Source organism: Argopecten irradians, chromosome 3 (assembly GCF_041381155.1).
Source record: "Argopecten irradians isolate NY chromosome 3, Ai_NY, whole genome shotgun sequence".
Classification (NCBI taxonomy): Eukaryota; Metazoa; Mollusca; class Bivalvia; order Pectinida; family Pectinidae; genus Argopecten; species Argopecten irradians.
In genome coordinates, this window is record NC_091136.1 from 35,658,759 (window position 1) to 35,679,009 (window position 20,251).

The following is a 20,251-nucleotide window of genomic DNA, read 5'->3' on the forward strand; positions in this document are numbered from 1 at the left end:
GCTACGGTGGCCGAATGATTGGCATTTTATCACAAGCCCTTTATCTCTGGGATTCAAGTTCGAATCCATGTAGGGCATTTCCCAGGTACTGTCCGTCTGTCGGTGATCTTTCTTCGGGTAATACGACTTTCCTCCACCTATTAACACGGTAAACCATTAACAATAATCACAACTTATGGCATTGCTTCTCTACATTTAAGTTATTTAAGTTATTGAATTATTCGATCAGTTACAGAGTCTTAGCTACGTTTACACACACAAATATCGTATTCTCACTTTGTTGATATGAACATAAAAGTGGTAACTAGGAAAAACATTGTGTTTGATACACATGTATAATTGTCTGAGAATCCAATTCTGTTGTAATTGTGTTATTTATCTTACATATGGACTTCAAATTTAGAGCCATATTTCCCAGAACAAGAAGACTTGCATATCACCATATGGGGCGTTGCTTGTCATATACATGAAACAAGCACCGTCTGTCAATCGGACAATTTGGCCATTTAGAATAATATATTACTCAATTGAATTATTTATACAATAGTGACTGGTTCTTCTGAATATACCTAAATGGTGACTTTGTTTTAACAATCCGATTTTTCTATGAGGTTCCTTCTAAACCGTAATTTACCTACATTTAGGATGCTTATATTTCAACGACGCATGAACCTATTCAAAATGTAAATGCCAGGATGGGGTCTCCGAATCATTTTTTTATTTTATTTTGGGAACATTTCGCTATTGCAAAATAGATTTTGAGTTTTGGTCATTTATCTTTTATAAATGTGTTTTATCATTGAAAAGTATATCAGATAACTATAACAATTACATTTAAATTGAATAAAAATCATTTCAATTTTTGGAGGATATCCATAAATTTACGACTTTAGTTTATCACGTTACATTCCGGAATGTAAAGCTGATGTAACAAATATTTTAATGAACATATTGTTTCATGGAAGAGGCAACGCATGAATAAATCGTCATACACCACCAACCTAAATGCAATCAATCTATAATGTTTAACTATTACAAAAATGTACAAAACCTTTTTATTTTATTATTTTAAGCGTTGATTTTAATTCGCGTGATATTTGCAACCTGCCTCTTATGCGTTAATTATAGACAAAATTCAGATAGCATATGTTCTATATTTGATATTGCTAAATTGTTAAAAAATGTTCGTGTGATTGTTTTATGGATACTTTTGTCTTAACATTCAATAATCAATTTGTATTTGTTTTCATACTAAATTCAATTTTCTGATTGACAAATACTTTTTCTTCCTATACTATGAAGAAAAAAATTCGAGAATGCCGCGAAAACCCGACGTTATCATGGCGTCACAATAGAGACGTCGGTGTTGCGTATTGATTTGGAAAAAAATAATCCATTGGAAAGTCAATGGAATAATATGTTTCAACATGTTTTATGTTATCAAGTAGTCTGAAAAATTAATTATTAGCATTGATGTTACTATTTTTTTAACTTCATCGGGTTAATTGCTACGCGGATTCACACAGTTTGCAAACACAATCTCTTTCATAACCCGATGAAATTGAAAATTAGTGACATAAATGCTTAATACATTAAGCATTTTCTTAATGGATTTCGAGTTGAATGCGCCTCAGTTCACCGAATCAGTATAGAATAATCGAAGATGAAACAGCTTTATACGTGCGGACTTAATACAAATAAAGGATTTAACAATTTTAATTTGTTTGACCCGGTTCATCTCTTATGTAACTGTCATCATGTTTGGACTTTGTCATATTGCTAATCATTTTCGATAAACCTTATAACGTTAGTACTGTTTCTTTCTATTGATAGGGTAATGTTACGTTTGTCAGTGTAGTATGTTGGTACTCTGATCTGACATGTAATTGTGTACTGCCTTAGGCTAGTGTTAACGTACTGTCGTGCACATTGTTACATGAAAAGAGTTATTGTAATAATTATCGAAAGCATCAAATGTAATGACTTGTAAAATGTTTTTTATAAAAGTGCATTTTATTTTCGGATACTACTCTTATGAATGAAATAAAACCGTTCAATTGTCAATCATAATTAACTTGGAGTATTAAGAATAGATTATGATTCCTATTGCATGTTAACGTCGACGGTCTCTTACGTCGGATTTATACTAATCATTGGTATTACAAACTAAATATATTAAGCTTGTATTACATTTTCGCATTGCTTAATAATCATAGATATGTACATGTTTTAAAGATGCATCAACGACCGACGAATGGTATTTTAATCTATCAAAAACAAGAGCAGACGAATTAGTATTTTTCTTCAGTTACAAAAGTTACCTACTTAACACCATTACCACCATTGAACAATTTGAGCTTCTTATATTAATTAAAGAGGAAATATTGAAAATAAATAATTGCGTCCCGAAAAATTGCACGGCACCATACCCTATATTGAATTGTACAAAGCACTGATTATATATACACCAAAAGCAAAATAATTTATATGCATTTTTTGTAATAGTTAGACACATAAACACGATTACAGATCAATTGTTGTTCAAATGATGGGTATTGTTAATACTCTGTCGGCGATGGAGCATCTTTAATAAAACAAGTTCATAAAATAGCAAAAAGTGTGATGGCTTTGGTAATAGAATATTATTTTATTATTCATTGCTATAGAGACTATAACAGATATGTGGTGGCCATGTTGTAATTTACGTTTGCATCATGGACTTTTATCGAACACTGTAACGCTCTTGAAAAACTTACAAATAATATTTGGCCAATCATTTCACTTAGAATTTTAGATATTCTAATACTTGGCAATATTTATAGACACTGAATTATATAATAAATAGGATAAGCTTATTGTACATATCTTTACAGAATTTTACACGAAGAATACCAATGCGTTCAAAACCGGATTTGGAGAACTGGTACACTTTTTGTATAATAAAAAGTGTTGAAAATGGGAGTTAAAGACAATATAAAAACATAATTTTTCGTGTCAAATTTCATTGTTGATTTTGAAAAAAATACCAATAACAAAATAATGAAACATATACATATAATACAGTACGGAGCTAGTTCTAAAGATAATTCTGCATCCCTGTAAAACGATTTACGGATATGTGTTTGGATGTTTCGCCCTTGACCTTTCAAAATTGTTATGCTCCCATGCATTACGCAAACAATACCGAGCCACAATGACATAAGACACAATGAAATGATTGCTTGTTATCAACTTAATGACAAGAAGCGTACGCTCGCCCATCTTTGTCTTACGGTATCTTGACTGTCTATGCAAGGCCATCCCGTTCCATCTGCGTACATCGGTAACATCCCCTCGGGCCTCTTATGTAATACTTGGTACACATACATTATTGCAGAAAGATGTCAGTTTTATTGAAAAATGATTTGCCGTAGTAACAGCGGACCTCTATATAAGGGCAGGTGTGTTCAGCTTTGTCATTCATTTCCGTCTGCGAATCAAGAAAGAGATACCTACCTTTTGCTGCCTTAACCTAGGTAAGTCAAGTGTACTTTTTGATAACTTCTTGGATGCGATACAATGCTTTAAAATTCTATCTATTGGAGACTTTCGTAATTATTTACATTATGGTAATGTTTTTTACTGATACTAGATACGTAATATCATCTTTTTGAAAAGGTATTTTGTTCTGATAAAATGCAGTTGTATTTTTAAAATATATATCATTTCCTTCGCTCATTTAAGGTTATCACCAAATGTTAAGCTTTACCTAAGGGAATATAATGCAATGTGAACTATGTATCAGTTCTTTTACAAGTATGTGTTATATAATCATTCATAGTAAAGTATAACATAATTCATATTAACATTGGGATAATGTTCTCATTTCAATGTGAAATATATGCATTAACCACATACAATATTTTAACGGAGAGCTTACAATTCTGATTAATGAAAAAATACTTTATTCATGTATATCTATACAATATGTGTACTTTTAAATCTCCTTATCTAAGCTGACCTCTTAGTACATTCTTTTATAATACTATTTGTTATTATATAATATCTGAACACTACATATCATCTCTTTTTCTAATTTTGAATTTCGACAAAATAAGCCCAATCGTATTATTAATTTGCACTTTAAATACTATATAGATAAACTCAACAGTGATTATGACGATGTGTTGTTATGTTTTCATCCAGACACCATAATCATGCTGAGATTTGCCGTCCTTGCCGTATGTCTGGCTGTGGCCATGGCCCAGTATTGGGATGACGATTACAATGGTTTCGGAATCGGAATCGGAGGACCCAGTATCGGTATCGGACATGACATTGGATACGGAAGCGGATACGGTGGATCATCATACTACATGGGAAGCCGAGGAGGATACGGAGGTATGATCGGCGGTGGATACGGAGGTATGATTGGCGGTGGATACGGAAAGGGATACGGAAGAAGAGTCATTGTATCCAAGGGATATGGAGGGTATAACGGCGGATACGGAAACGGAGGATACATCATGGGAGGTGGATACGGAAAGGGATACGGTGGACATGGTGGATTCATCATCGGAGGGAAAGGAAAAGGTAGGTCATTTATTTCAACGTGTGGAAAAAGGGTATTTATTTGGCATTGATCATTTTCTTCTAAATTAAAAAAAGTCATTTTTGGCTTTGTACACCAATACATCGAAACATTAAAAGTACAAAGATTTAGATATGTTTTTGTCTACTGCTTTCTAAGTGTTCTCAAGTTCCATGAAATTCTGCTCATATGTTATAAATAATCGAAAAAGAAAATCATTGAGTTGGTTCAAATCGTTGCAAGAAAAAACATTGTTATGGTAAATGAAAGGCAATTGAATAATATTGAACATAAATATCAAGTTGGTTTACTTAATAATTGTAGCTGTAAGAGATTCATTTCAATGTGGCTTATGCCATTGTAGCTCGGTAAAGTGAAATGTAAGGTAGTTTGACATTATATCTAAAAAAAAAAAATACAGAAACTGTTGGCAATTGGTATATTGTTACTAGTTTTAATTTTCACCAATTATTGTCTTTTTACAGGTTTCGGAGGTTACTAAGCCAAAGAAGATCCTTTAATGAACCCGGTACCCACGTCCCTGCACGTCTTTGATTTCCTTTTTATGTTTTATGTTGTTGTCAGTGAGAAATAAATTGTTATGTCTCAATTAAAAAAAGCCGTTGTGATTATTGCAGTTCTTTGATATTGGTTTAATTATTCCAGAAAATGCCCTATCGCAAATTAAATGTCTTCAGGTAAATTCGGGTCCTTTTCTCTGGAAAACAGCAAAAACAATTAAGAGAAATTTGACAGAATGCTGATCTGAGATTGACATGAAAATACTTTTCTGAGTAAATGAGGGTGAAATCCACCTAAAATAATCTAACATTGATCTGAATATCAGATAAAAATCAATCAGCCGAATTCTCCCGGAGATTTAATCATGTCAATGTGACCTTCGCTTGATGAGTTTTCTTTATGTAAACTTTACCTCATGGTTCAGGTTTTCAAGTGAATTTCAGATCAGTCTCTTTTTGATAAAAATTGACCAAAAATCATTTTGTCAATGTATTTTGAGGACGTCGGTTCTTTTGACATAAACCCTGGGGATTTTTGGTCGATGCCTCAAAATTCAAGGGTTATTTTTTTGGTATTTAAATATTTTAGAAATTGTTTAAGTGAATTCAAAATAAATTGAATTTCCGTATAACCATGATTCAGTTATATAAGGATAAAACGACGTCAGTCCGATACAGACACATGCAAAATATGACATGATTACAGAAACGTAAACAGAAAGATTGAACGAGGTATAGCATTTCTTAATACAAATATCTAGGGCATTTCCTTTGGTAAGCGATTTGTTTTCTATGGTTTCCATGGTTTCGAACAATTAAACAACTGAGAAATAAATGAATGCCATGAAAATATTTTGTTAACAGGAAATTGGAAACAAATTCCTTACATGTTTTGCTTGTCCAGTTGGTCTACATTTTGGAGAGATTTTGAGGGCACTACAAGATGATGCGGTTTTTTTATTACGTATGTGACTTTATATCAAATGCATACATGCTTGACCAGATTATATTATATGAAAGTTTTTTATCTATTTATGTATTTTGGTTGATTACACAACAATTCCAATAAAAGTCGAAAAATCCATACAAGAAAACGATGTGGAAAATATAATCAAGGAACTCTATAGTGTCACTACAATTTTTCTATCCCATAACTATGTATGTTTCACATTTGATAAATTCCATAGCATTTGGTTATCAACGGTTATCATTAATGTTTACACATTTCTGTGTGTAAACACCTATAACACCTCTGGTTGGTCAACTTCAAGATATCTTGATTCCGATTCACTCTAAACTTCGGGCTACTTTTCAAAGCGCATTTCCTTTAAAATATCATTGTATTTACTCTGTTTAACAGGTAGTTGCTTATTCAAAGTATTAGACAATAAAATATTGGTTCTGTATTTAGGCACTATATTTCAAGGCGGAAAGATATCACTACATTACTCTCGTTAATTAATTTTCATTTTTTTAAAGACATTCGATAAAACATCGTGCCTTTTCAAAATTTTGAAATAGACTGACTCGAGATTGATAAACATTATAAACAAAAGTCACTTGTTAGGGGACCTCTATATCTTATGTCAATCGGGAAGGAATGACCTTGAAAAGATTAAAACATACGAGTGTATGTACAATATGTATATATATATATGTGCGTGTGTTGATTCTTGAATGTTTAAGTTACAAATCATGTTTTACATCGCAACCATTTAACAATTTATATGCATTAATCATCAATACAAGCGATGCATTTTATATATGATTTGTCTCTTTTAAAAAGTGATGTTTTACGAAAATAGCTATCAAACAAAACAATAAAATCCTAACCAACAAAAGGTATTAGTTATCAGGAGGCTTCACAAAGGACATGAAGAATGTATCGAGATGCCATTAGGGTCATATCCAGTCAAGTCGCAATATTACGTGAAAGTCGGGCAATAACAGTGAAACATAAAAGGATATAGATATATACATATGTAAAGAAAGAAAAAAGAAAAACGACCTCATATTATAAGGAACAAAATAGTTAGGTCAATGTTTGTTCTTGTTTGTTGATCTAATATCATAGAAAGACAAAACGAGTGTATTGAAGCCTTCAAAGATACTAAAATGATAATTAATATCAGAAAGCATATGACGCCAAGAGGGATCCGTCCTGAAATGGCCATAAATATTGATAAGAAAAAACGATACATTAGCCTTCTCCCAAATATCACAAAGAATCACACTCACAGATATGAAAAATAAATGTTAATAAAAATAGATAAATGAACAAACAACGTGAGGCACCATAGTGGCCCCGACATAGAACCTTGATATCATGACAATGCATGTATTTGGTGCCACTTAAATATTGACATTCAACGAGGAAAGAATGAATTAACAGAAAATGTATTAACATATTTTGCAGATTTTGTTATTAAATGTACATAAACGTGTCTACATTGAGATATACCTGATATTACCTACGTGTGTATTTTCTTTGATCTTGCCGATGAAATGTTGTATATTTATGACAACATATCAAAACAGAGACATGTTTATAGTACACGTGTTACTTACAAAACATAAAACATGGCTGTATTAACATCGGCCCCTACTTATCACACAGAATTCTATACCACCTGAACTTGCACAGCAACTGTTCTTGATTGATATCAATTGTATAAGAACTATATGGAATGCATAACAGTTCTAATCACGTCCATATAAAGATATCGACCTACATGTAGTGTAGATTTTACGTACTTTCAAAATATGTTATTATCTCAAAATGTAAAATAAAATGACGCCGTTTATTAAGCCACTATTGATTGGCCAATGAGACATGAGAGAATCGCAGATTATGCTTGTCCATAAACAACATATTTAGGCGGACAGGAAAACGGGCAGACGGAAAGACGAACGGACGAATGCATAGACGGACGAATGCAAAAACGGTGATGGAAGTTGTACAGTCCCCTGCCGATTTCGTCGAATAATACAAATAATGGGGTGCTGTTCTGTGCTTTAGTTTAAAGTCAGGTTGTCTGGATTATGATGTTTTCTGAAATGGCAAAGTATAATACAAATGTAGTATGGGACGTGAAAGCCAGAGAAAAAAATTATATCGAGTTTTGCATTTATTTTCTGTACTGTTCATTACAGATCCTATGATTTTTTAGTTCATCAAAAAATTTGAACGGAAATGGCATTAATTACAATGGCAAATTAGCTATTAACCTTTTTTTATCTAAAACCGGGTAGATGGTCTCAGATTTACTATTAACTCACTATCTAATGCGCACACCCAGGAACATTTGGAAACAACTCGAGGAATTTTTTGTCATTCAAGAAAACTATCACGTCCTTTCCTTTGCTACAGATAGGTTTAATCAAGTATTTTTCTCGTAGTGACTGTCCAAAAAGAGTATCGATACGGTCTATACAACCAATATACCCAAGCCTATTGTGCCTGTGACCAGACCCTATTTCAAGTATTGGTGGTACGCTAAATACAGGGTACTTAATTGGACCTGGGATGTATCGGATCGATCGCCGTCCTCCAAGTAGTTCAACCTGTAGAGCACTCCGGCTAGTGTTCGGAGGGTCCGGATTCGAATCCAAGTCTGGTCGTGCATTTTGTGGTTCCTATGGCGTCAAGATAAATCTTAACAAGTTGTCACAAGCCCTACACCTCTTGGTTGCGAGTACGAATCCTCTGAGGGGCAGTTGTACGGTACTGAACGCTGATTTATTATTTTCTTCAGTTTCTCCGGTTTTCCTTTACCAACATAAGATAGTGCTACTTGCAATTCCGTTCGACATCCTTGTCAACATGGGGTAAATATAGTTTTGCGAAATTGCTTATTGTGAAATACCATTCGCTATATTTTATATTTTGCAAAATGATAAAACCCGATACGAAAAGCCGGGCATTACTTGGCAAATCCATCACGGTTTTATTAAGTCTCGCATGAAAATAAATCTTGAATTTACTAACCAAACCATTTATCCAACGTCGTCGATTTCAGAACCATTCGAAGATAAAGAACAAACCTTACAATATAACTGCAATAGTAACATTTAATTTTAATTACATCATATCATCCCTTCTACAAAATTATAGGATTAAGTTCTCATCACACTTAAGAAAAACATTATCTGGAAATACATGATTCTAAAATTAAGAACATTTACATGTTATTTTGATGCTCCACGGTTAATTACATTTGTTTTGTCAGATAGGTCAAATTACTTAATGAAACCAATATATCAAGATTAGCAGTTATCGGTTTTGCTCCCTGTTGAACCGAACTGTTTTCATTTGACCAAAAATCCACTGAAGGAAGTGACGGTGTGTAAAAATGTTAATGCATGAGTTTCCACAATATACACTTCGACGATGTCACCTTCGGCAAGGGAGAGCACAGCAGTAGTTGTTGACGATATCCAGAATTGTGCGTTGTCACCTGTATACCCCTCTGCAACAGCTCTCCCATTTTTCAAAAGTTGTGATCGTACCCAATGTATGTCAGCTTTGATTGTCCAAGAAAACATATACAGGCCAGGGGTTCCGCAAGTAAATGCACCGGTATAGCTGTTGTAGTCATTGTGCGTATTTGTAACAATATCATTGTATTTGAGCGAGTGTCCACCACCTTCATTCAGATTATTACTTATTCTGGCATAGAATCCACGTCCGCCTGCTGAATGAATAAATAGGATTAAATAGCATGAACATGTTTATGGTTATTTGAGATGCATGCATATCAAATGTATGGTATCTAACGTTGACTTACGAACAATCAATCATTTCATTCGAAACAAGCAAAAAAGGTTGTTTTGATATCGGAAATAAAGTATATTGAATACAAAAAGATAGAGTTGTTGCTGTCACTGTGGCCTGTCCGTGAGTTTATCCAATAGCTGAAATATCGCTCTTTGCAGTTCACAAATGGTGATTCAGTGTAGCTAGGTTTTACAGCTGAACCAAAACTCGTACCAATTTAGAAAAATAATATTTATTTACAACTTCAATGTACTTACACCGTTTTTGTGTGCTCGCTTAGATACATGATGGATAACGTATGCTTTCCTGCGACGTGAAATATTACAAAATTTACAAATAAATAATTAATTTTCATTTTCATACTAAATTCAACTTTCTGATTGGCACATACTTTTTCTCCATATACTATGAAGAAAAAATCCGAAAACACCGACGTTATCATTACGTCACAATAGAGACGTCGATGTTGCGTATTATATTAGAAATTCAATGGAATCATATGTTTAAATGAGTTTAATGTTATCAGGTAGTCTGAAAAATTGATCATAAGCATTGATGTAAAAAAAAAAAAATAACAGTTCGAAGTTATATTGCAAGCTTCAATGGAAACGTTATAATCCACGATTCGAGATGTTACATTGCATGGTTTTATGAACACTTATCCGTTGTTCTAAGATTTGTAGGGAAAAAAATCCGTGAAATTGCGCCTAACAGTGAGTTACGTAATTAAGACCTCACAAACGTTACCGCTCAATTCGCGTAAGCTCAATCGCGGATCAAACACATCATAGACGTTGCTCTCTGCTCTCGAGAGTCTGTTTTATGAAGTAGAGGACGAATATTGGATTAAAAGGCTTCATGTAGGTCTAATAATGTGAAAGAAGGCAATAGGACGTGCAAAGTGGAGATAAATCCTGACGTACGTGAGCTAAACGTAAATCTTCAACCTTTTTCCGTACTGCAACGGTACGTTGTTGAAGATTTTGTTTAGTGATTTTCGTATTCATTAAACAATCAGTATTAGTATAATATTTAACACATTTTAACATTATATCCATTAGATTGCAATATCAATATCGAAAATTTACTTTTTCGTTCAAAAGATAAAATGTTTATACATTTTTGTAGTTTTTGAAGTTCTAAGGTCTATCATTTTCGCTCTTTTTGTCATAGTGAAAACAACTGTTTGTGTTATACACATTTATCTCCGAGGTTTCAACTTTCTTATTTTACCACTTTTTATAAAGTTGCAGCACTGAAAGTATTTAATTATAAAAGTAACAAATCAATTTAACGTGTACACGTAAAAAATAGGCTCGAAAGATGCCGAATCATTCCGAACTCTTCCGACCATCGTAGCGATAATCTCAAAGTAACACGAGAGGTGTGAAACCAAGAGGTAATGTCAACAATTTTTCGTAAACAAAACATGTGGTCGACCTCAGCAGACTTGATCTACAAAGAAAATAATGCTCGTACATTACAATATTTGATGCACAATTACGGCAATGTGTAAATTAGTTGTTTCAAATACTCGCTTTGTGAACATAAACCGGAATTCCTACAAAACCCGAAGGTACTGAATCCCTAAATGTTTAAGCGACATATGGTTACTGTGAAATTAGCATGAAATATAACTTTAAATATGTAGTAAGATAAAATACATATATATTGTAAAAATTAAAAGCAAAAATCGATATTTAAAACAAATATATTTTGACGCCAATGTGGGCTTGACCAAGTCTCAGACCAGTATACATGTAATGTTGTAGGATATGGTTGTCACAGCATTTTAATGAATATCCATTTTCGAAGTCATCTTGTAGCCCTATGGTATTCGTTTCTCCATTGGCGGGAAGCCGGCGTGACAACACAACAAAGGTTGTCGCCCTTTTTTTCGCATTATCACCCTAAATTTGTCGCGCTGGCGGGCGCCAAAATGACATCGAGACAACACGTGTGGAATATGGTTAAAATGTTGCATTGTGGAACAGAATGAATGACCTTCAATGACATTCGTTACGGCGTATATGGTTGGAAAACATATGCGGTGATTTGAAAATGGAGATGTCACATGTTAGAAGCTTAAAATGGTATTTGTTTGCATGCGTTTGTTACGGTAAAGTGGTTCATATGATCCACATACGTAACACAGAGCGTGAACCGCACATTTTATATTTATCACCACAAAAAAAGTGTGCGTAGTCAGAGTTACATTACAGGCTCGTTTGAAAAAGCGTCAGCTAATATTTACTTTGCATAATGTATAGAATGCATGTGACAACAGTCAAACATAAAGACTACTTTCCCAATCATTGACAAATCTTATGCGCCTTACAAAAAAATGCAAATAGAACGCGGAGCCAAAGAGAGTGAACATGTGTTAGTTTTGTCGACAGATAAGGGGGGTTCGTACAAAAAAAAGAAATATTATGAGGATAAACAACAGGCATTTTCTCATGACCTGTTAGGCTTCGAGAACACATATCCTGTTTACGAAACTAGATCCATTATCTCTCGTTTGTACCAAGAATATGGTGAAAAAATAATAATCATAAATACACAAATACTAATATTCAGAAATGACCTTTACCTGTTTATTGTCATGACCATCTTTGTACTATTCAATAATTTTATGAAATGTTTGTAAAAACTGAGGGTCAGTTACGCCAAATCTGATAATAGAATTGTGAATTTCTGTGCTGTCGACTACAAATTGTCACCTTCATCAAAGATACATTGTATTTTTATGTAAAATAATTAGCATTTAAACAATGGTTTAAGCGTATGGCAGGCCATATAACATCCTTGTGGTATCGATGCTAACGTAAATCAGCTGCCAGTTCCGGCTGTAGATCCCCTGCTGACCTATTTCCCTTTTCCATCAACACCTTGCACGACCTTAAATGGTCATTACTATACATAAATAGTAACAAGAACACCGATAACCAAATTTTTCGAGTGGTTTATATTCATGTAATTATATAAAACATCTGACTTAAAGCTGAATGCAGTAGTAAACAAATGCAATAGTCACACAATGTCACATTATACACGTCAATGATAGATATTGTTTATCATAAACAGGTGATGTATATATAGGGGCGCCTGATTTATAGTGATCCACCAGTAGCTATGGTCATATAAGGTCAAACAGCGAATAGACAAGCAGTTGAATGACTATTAGGATGAAACTTTGATATCATATCGTCGTATTTGAACAAGAAATGATAATATATGTTTGCCACTTATAACCCGGTAATTTGGGTTTTTTTTTCTAAAATGAATTTGGGATTGGGCTACATTTATATGCCGAATGTAATCAGAAGACTACATTTGGTCTAGAGGAGCACCAGATCCTATATTTGTTCTGGAAGTCAGACAAAAATCATATTTACATATTTTTTTAAATATGTTTATTTCAGTTAATATATTCTAAGCAACGTTTCTTTATTTCTTGCGTGATCCTATTATAATCAAGATAACATTCCAAAACCGATGTTGCTATGTTTTCAGTTCTTGGGTTGAGCGTTCGCCCCTGTGAGGAAGGCTCTGGGTTCTGTCCCCTGGCCGAGACACACCAGAGTCTATAAAAATGGTAGTTTCTGCTCCTGCTTAGCGCTCAGCATTCAGGGAGTGGGACGACTGGTTCGCCCGTTGTCATAATGTGACCGGGTGGGGTGTGTTGCTTGGTGTCTTCGGCGGCATGCTTCAGTGCTACACCCCTTGACTATCTCATAGTAAAATTGGAGGCAACAGAACAGAACAGGTAATTTAGTCATTTGATGTACATCAAAAGAGCCGTATAACGGTACACTGTGGTTGACTGTGTGGCTCTGATGTTAGACGTCGCTCTCTCTCTGTAGTCTTCAAAGGAAATATTTCGTGGCCTGTGATTGGTCAAACATTTTCCGCTGAGCTGCCTTCAATTTCACTATGATATAGTCCAGGGGTGTAGAGATCGTAAGTTATCGGAACCCCTGGAATATCGAGGATGTAAGGAACTCGGACTAGAAACATCGGAATGTAATGAATTATATTAAACGTTAAATTTGCTATTCATGATATTCATTTTCCCGGTGGCTAAATCTAAAAATAGTATGTTGCGTATGCATGAGATGCAAAACCATACAAGCGTCAATGTACTTCTAAGATAACAATACACAATAAAGAACATATACAGTAATTTGACAGATCCGCTTTTGATGCTATAATACTGATATGAGTGCACAACATTGCTGAGCCACATGATTTATAGCTTCAGTCAATTAGTTAGTACCTTCCATGGGGAAACCGGAGGCTTTGGCAACAAACAGTGTATAAACATGACACTAACGAAAGAATACAAGGCCGCCTACAAGGTCTGAAGGGTGCGAAGGCGGCCAATAAACAGAGACATTAAAATCCGTGGGACGGATGTGAGTGTATATATATAATGTTTGGTTCATACCACGTCCAGTACCGATCCGGATCACTTACTCAGTACCAGGTAAGCTCATTGACTTACTTAGATATTATTCATGCTTATGTTTTCTGTTATCATAATTCTGCAATTTTTTTTGTTTACAGATGATTCTTACTCATAGCAGTGCGAGTCTGATTTGGATTATATAACAGCGGGATTGTGCAAGTTAATATACATGTACCAATTGTGACATTTGGAAAGTGCGCAACCTAAATGCAAAAAAATCCGTGACTGATATTTTGATATTTGCGAAAATACATACATGTATTGGAAAAAGAAAATATTCCCATTTTCAGTGTTTAATTTGAATGTTAGTTTAACCAAGTGTTGGATAAAGTAACTGACACGACTTATAAGTTTTAAAGACATAAAATTTATTTTTGTAAGTACTTTTTTCCGGAAATACATAAATTGTCATTGCACTCTTCATTGAACGCGCGTCTATTGTCTATATTCAACCGCATTTTTTAGTCGAAGTAGATAACAAAATATGATATGGCTCCACTACACGCTTCTTATAGATTAATGTGTGAAAAAATGTAAAGAAACATAGTCATGATGTACCATTTCTTTCAATGAAGGATGATTTGCTTCTTATTGAATGAAATGGAGACATGAACTGCAAAATAAGATAGTACAGGTGCATAATTGGTTGCGGCATACAGAGACAGCAACAAAAGGCTAAACCTAATACGATATTATTTTAGGAGAGTGAAATACTTGCTATTTATTTCCAATGATTGTGCGTGAAAAAACTGAAATTTTGATTTTGTAAAAAATTAAGAAAGTTTTAACCCGTGAGCATTACACAAGTGTTTTGTATCACTTTATTTCCACTTACCGGAAACTTATGTTGTCAATGTATTGTATAATATAATGACAATGTCACTATTGAAGTTACCTTATTGATGAAGCGATGTCAGCAATGTATATCAATCAATTAGATTGACAAAAGATGTATGAAATAATAAGCATCTTTTTTAAAACTTATAGAATACAAAATATGATATTATTTAAAAAATATATACATAAGAAATAAGTAACTATGCGGCAATACACAAAACAAGAAACAGTTTTAAGGTAAATAACTTGTGTAAATAGCGTGATGAGGTCGAAATAGTTTGCATTATGTAAGGTAATCGCAGAAAAAAGACAAATACATCATAGTATCAATGCGTGTGATTAATAAAGGATCACTTATGTGTTGCGTTACATGTATGTCGCGTAATATTTAAGCATTATATCTTAATATTGTTTGTGTTTATAAAATCATAGACAAAAAACGAATGTCCTTTCGCTTTTGACTTTGACGTGATAAACGCAAACGATATTGATAATAATGGTTATAATTTATTTTAAAAAATCGGTGAGGTACTAATTAGGCTGATATTTCCGTGAATTTACGTCCCTGTAGGTAGGTCCCCTGTATAGCATGATCGTAAAAGGTAACTAAATTTATGATCATTTCGCTTCTTCCTAACTGACTTTGTTCTTTCTAACGTCCCCCTTGACATCGCCTCACTTTTGACCTGTTGTTTAGCGCTCGCCCATTTGAGGTAGGCTATGAGTTCTGTCTTTGTTTGATACGCCAAATCTATAAAAACGTTAGTTTTTGCTCTTGCTTAACGTTCAGAATACAGGGAGTAGGATGATTGGTTCGCCCGTTGCCAGTATAATGTGACCGTGTAGGATGCATGTCTTTGGCTGCATGCTTCAGTGATATAGCACTATAAAAAGGGACACAGCTCCACTATACAAGAAGACACAACACAAATATATCGCAGTCTCCAAAAATACGCACGTCGCACTTCAGACATGGTACACGCTGCATAAGGCCGTCCTTACATGACCATGGCTGTTCATAGGACGTTAAATTGTGCGATTACCTTATTTTAATTGTTAAAATAACCTCAAACTTGTAGAAATAACTGTAACAAATCAAATTATATCATATAGTAATATTACTCATGAAATTTAAAACATTTAAATTTAAATTTAATTCATGAGACATAGAGTTCTCTTTCTGCGACAAATTTGGTATTTCCCAACTAAAGGCGACTCTTTGACCTCCACCGTGATAAAGCCAATGCTTATTGTCATAAACCACCAAGGACGGAGATATATATAGATATAAAATCAATTGTAAACAGTGTAATAAAACGGCAGTAAATATATCCGGTGTGTTTTCGTAATATGTCAGAAGCCAGTATGATAAATACGTATAGGCCTGTACACTTGTGATCACTCGGCTGCGTTGTCACTACGGCTAAATCTGACCACTTGATGTATGCTTTATGTCATTATATTGCAGGACAGACGTAACCTAGACGCCATGGCGGTAAGGAGTATATTGGTGTGTATTGTCGTCCTTGTATCGACGTCATCAGCTCTTAGCCAACTGCTCCGTGGTCGCTCATCAGGTTTAGATCTGCAAAGGTTATTATGTGAGTACCATAAACATCAGTTATATCACAGGAAATACTAGGATGGTTTTAATGAGCATAGTTCCCATATTTATGTATGGCGAAAATTTACATTTATTTTTGTTGATTTTAAAATGCATACTTACAACATACACACTGCATATGTACAAATTCCAAATGCGCTGTGTAACAAAGATAGGCTTTGTTGATTTCAAAGAAAATATCTTTATGGTTCTACAAGTATTTTGATAAAATCTAACTCTATTATTACATTTAAAAGATGACAATGACTTAAGTATTACAATATTTGGCTAGAAACATATCCTTTTATCCAGTAATTAAATTATTTCCTACTTTTCAGTACTAAAAATATATCGACGATGAAGTACTTTTAGATACTTTTCAAATATTTCTGTTTCTAAAAAGAAGCTTTACAATGACAGTGATTTACATAAGTTGTATGAGTTGTCTAAATCGATATAAAAATAAATAAAGTTTATATTTTCATAGAAGATCCTTCACAAAATACACGCTCTTGCTGCTCTCTGTTTCTCTGTTTGTATACCATTGTTATACAATGAATGATGTACACGTATTACATTATACACTATTTCATTTTCACGAGATTTGTTTTTGCGCGCTTTCGCGAACGGGAATGCAAATGTTACGCGATTAACTTTATTACGTCTTTTGTATAACATAAAGTGATTTGCAGTATTTTCCATACAACATAACATAACATTGAATGGTAAGAAATTATAAAAAAAATAATGCAGAAAATAGTTCCCCCAACAACAATACTGTAAAAGAATAAATCACACAATTACATATCTCCGTAGCAAACTGTTCATTTAATCATTTGATAATTGGAAGTTATGGAATATATATTAAATACAACTAACAACTTTCTTTTTCTTTACTTTTCAGTGTCAAGTTTAATCGACAGACCGGACAGACCTGATACACCAGACAGAAAAGATTTGAGTGAAGTAAAAGACTCTCCCGAGGTTAAATTTTATACCATCCGTGCCAACAACCCTATAATAATTAACAGGGGATCCTCCGGTCGAATCCTCCCACGTGGTCTGGTACCAAGCAGCATATCTTCCCTAGGTCTGTCGTCACGTGGTCTCCTGTCCAGTGGTCTGTTGTCCAGTGGTCTGATGTCCAGTGGTCTGGTATCCAGTGGTCTTGCATCAAGCGGTCTATCATCACGTAACATTCTGTCCAGTGATATAGGATCGCAATACAGGACACTTAAGTTACTAGGTAGGTAGCATGTGCTTATTTTAAACCTTTTCGTTGGCATAAGTTACCCGTTTATAAATACACGTCTCGTCCCTACAATAAAAGGTTAAGTAATGTTTTACAGTTATCGACGTTATGCTATTATCTATTACCATTCATACACGACAACAGTTCGATATAACGATTAGAATGAAAAAGTCATCCAAAAATATAGTCATTCCGCATTTCATTCATATGATTAACTTTTCTAAGACTATTCCATTGCCAAATGTATAGAAGTAATACATCAATCAGTTTTCCCTTTTGTCGCTGTCCGCGTATTTTTTCTTCGCTTATATAATCTGTCTTTTGAACTTCAAGAAAGTTTAGATTTAATATTCTCAGTTCAGTATCTGTAAATGTTGTTTACATCTGTCATATGATCATTTGATTCGATCCAACATCCAACAACACCAATTGAATCTAATTTATAGATACAAATTTGAAGTTATAATCTAAAATAATACAAAATACATTTTAGATGAGGGATACATCTTCATAGTATATCGAAAGTGTTTATTATTCTTTTTGTTCCAAAAACGAAATAGCGTGAATATCATACAATATTTTATATGGGCACTGTAAACGACTGAAATAAATTTCATAATCTACATGTATATTAGTTATGAGCATACTATTTCAAACATACTAATTTAAAATTAACAAGGCCCCATTAGCGTTCAGTTGATACATTAAAGAACAAGTTGGCGTGCACACATTGTATTACCTTTGCAATAAAGTATTCACCCTCTTGTTTGTAGTAAATTGGTAACTAAATTGTGTGTTGTTCTTTTACAGGATTATTATAGACAGCTGTTATGTATTGGCTGAAAACCTGTGACCAGTTCATCCCGGTTTATCTTCCAGTATCCCCAGGACCACCATCTGCTGCATTGACTTCGAATCGAGTTATTAAATAAAGACGGACATTAAACTTTTAATGTATTATCCAAGATCAAATATCTTTTTGTATGTTTTAAATTCGTTAGTGCAATGCAGTTCACATAATTACAGAACTTCAAGGTATTTAAGTTAAACTTGAAGAACAAATACTCTTTCCCACCTTCACCGTAAGTCTCTGTCTCAAAAAGTCTAAAGAAATGATGAAGAAAAAAGAAATATGTTACCTATTTATCTGATTAATGTATTGAACTTTTTCTGAATGTACTTTTAAGCGACAGGCATTTTCGGTGAACCCATCACTCATATATTTGTGACATGTAGTATATACATGCTTATTTAATATCCCATTGATATATTATTTTATTGTAATTTTATTATTTTTATATAATGTATTTATTTGTATTAATAAAAATGTTGTAATGTTCTTATGTATAGTTTTATCTGGTTATTATAATATATTATGTATTTCGTTTCATAAATAGACTCTCTGCACAGTTGTCACTTTTTTATTACATCTAAAACAACGCAAACATTTGCTTAATACTGACCACCGTCTTAAAATCAGCTTAAAGGTTGGGAACAACTTACATAATATAGTACGTACTTGCAACTCATTGTTTTAGGCCAACATTTAAAAATTCTAAAGATTTTGTTCATCATAAATTTTATTGCTTATAGTTTTTGTGTTATCGATTGATTTCAGAGAGTAATTGTCAGTTTCAAATTGTGTCGATAACAAATGGATTAAAGCTTAATAATTCAATTTTGCTTGTAATAAACATTCTCATTGGCTTAAAAATTTACTTTATCTGCCTTTAAAGCTTCTGATTGACAATTGCGTAATGATTTCATAGAAAAAGAGTCCCACAATGAACCTGTAATTCTATAAATATTATCTTCAGTAAATTAATTCATATGCATTTATGGCCGTGGTGGCAGTGTGATATGAAGGTTAATTTACCCGAAGGTGTAAAATGTCCCGAGAGCTTGCCCGAGAGAAATATTACATCTGAGGGTAAATAAATTGTGTATTATACCGCAAATTCACGATTCGCTACTCTGGGTTAAATATTACTTAAATTTGCCATGAGTAAAACATTTTTTGTATGCTTTGTCTGTCATTGTTGTGCATTCGAAAGGGAAGATGACTCCGTGTGAAAGACGGATGGTCATAATAGGGGCACGCGTCCTAGGGAAACACGATGGTTTTTTTCCTCTGAGGATTATTTTGAATATATTTTATGTTATGGAGATGTAACACAAAAGTCTGAGTGTACTCTCTTCATAAATCGCACAAATCACTTA

General features: G+C 33.7%; 2 protein-coding genes across 2 annotated transcripts; both read left to right on the forward strand.

Moving 5' to 3' along the window:
* Window positions 1-3,358: 3,358 nt before the first annotated feature.
* On the forward strand, window positions 3,359-5,189 carry LOC138320028 (keratin-associated protein 19-2-like). The gene is made up of 3 exons (XM_069263121.1): window positions 3,359-3,515; window positions 4,186-4,572; window positions 5,056-5,189. The coding sequence occupies exons 2-3, from the start codon at window positions 4,197-4,199 to the stop codon at window positions 5,070-5,072; spliced, it is 393 nt and encodes a 130-aa protein (XP_069119222.1). The 5' UTR covers window positions 3,359-3,515; window positions 4,186-4,196; the 3' UTR covers window positions 5,073-5,189.
* Window positions 5,190-14,189: 9,000 nt separating this feature from the next.
* Window positions 14,190-19,370, forward strand: LOC138318396 (uncharacterized). Its single transcript, XM_069260711.1, has 4 exons — window positions 14,190-14,357; window positions 16,645-16,777; window positions 17,684-18,025; window positions 18,842-19,370. Exons 1-4 carry the CDS (start codon window positions 14,304-14,306, stop codon window positions 18,850-18,852), a joined length of 540 nt encoding a protein of 179 aa, XP_069116812.1. The 5' UTR covers window positions 14,190-14,303; the 3' UTR covers window positions 18,853-19,370.
* The last annotated feature ends 881 nt before the right edge of the window (window positions 19,371-20,251 follow it).

What these genes read in the sequence shown, in the direction of transcription:
- LOC138318396 (XM_069260711.1), top strand. Translation starts at nt 14,304, where the DNA reads ATGTTTGGTTCATACCACGTCCAGTACCGATCCGGATCACTTACTCAG. An exon ending in GATCACTTACTCAGTACCAG is followed by an intron (nt 14,358 to 16,644) that starts GTAAGCTCATTG and finishes ATTATATTGCAG; the next exon opens with GACAGACGTAACCTAGACGC. An exon ending in AGATCTGCAAAGGTTATTAT is followed by an intron (nt 16,778 to 17,683) that starts GTGAGTACCATA and finishes TTTACTTTTCAG; the next exon opens with TGTCAAGTTTAATCGACAGA.
- LOC138320028 (XM_069263121.1), top strand. Translation starts at nt 4,197, where the DNA reads ATGCTGAGATTTGCCGTCCTTGCCGTATGTCTGGCTGTGGCCATGGCC.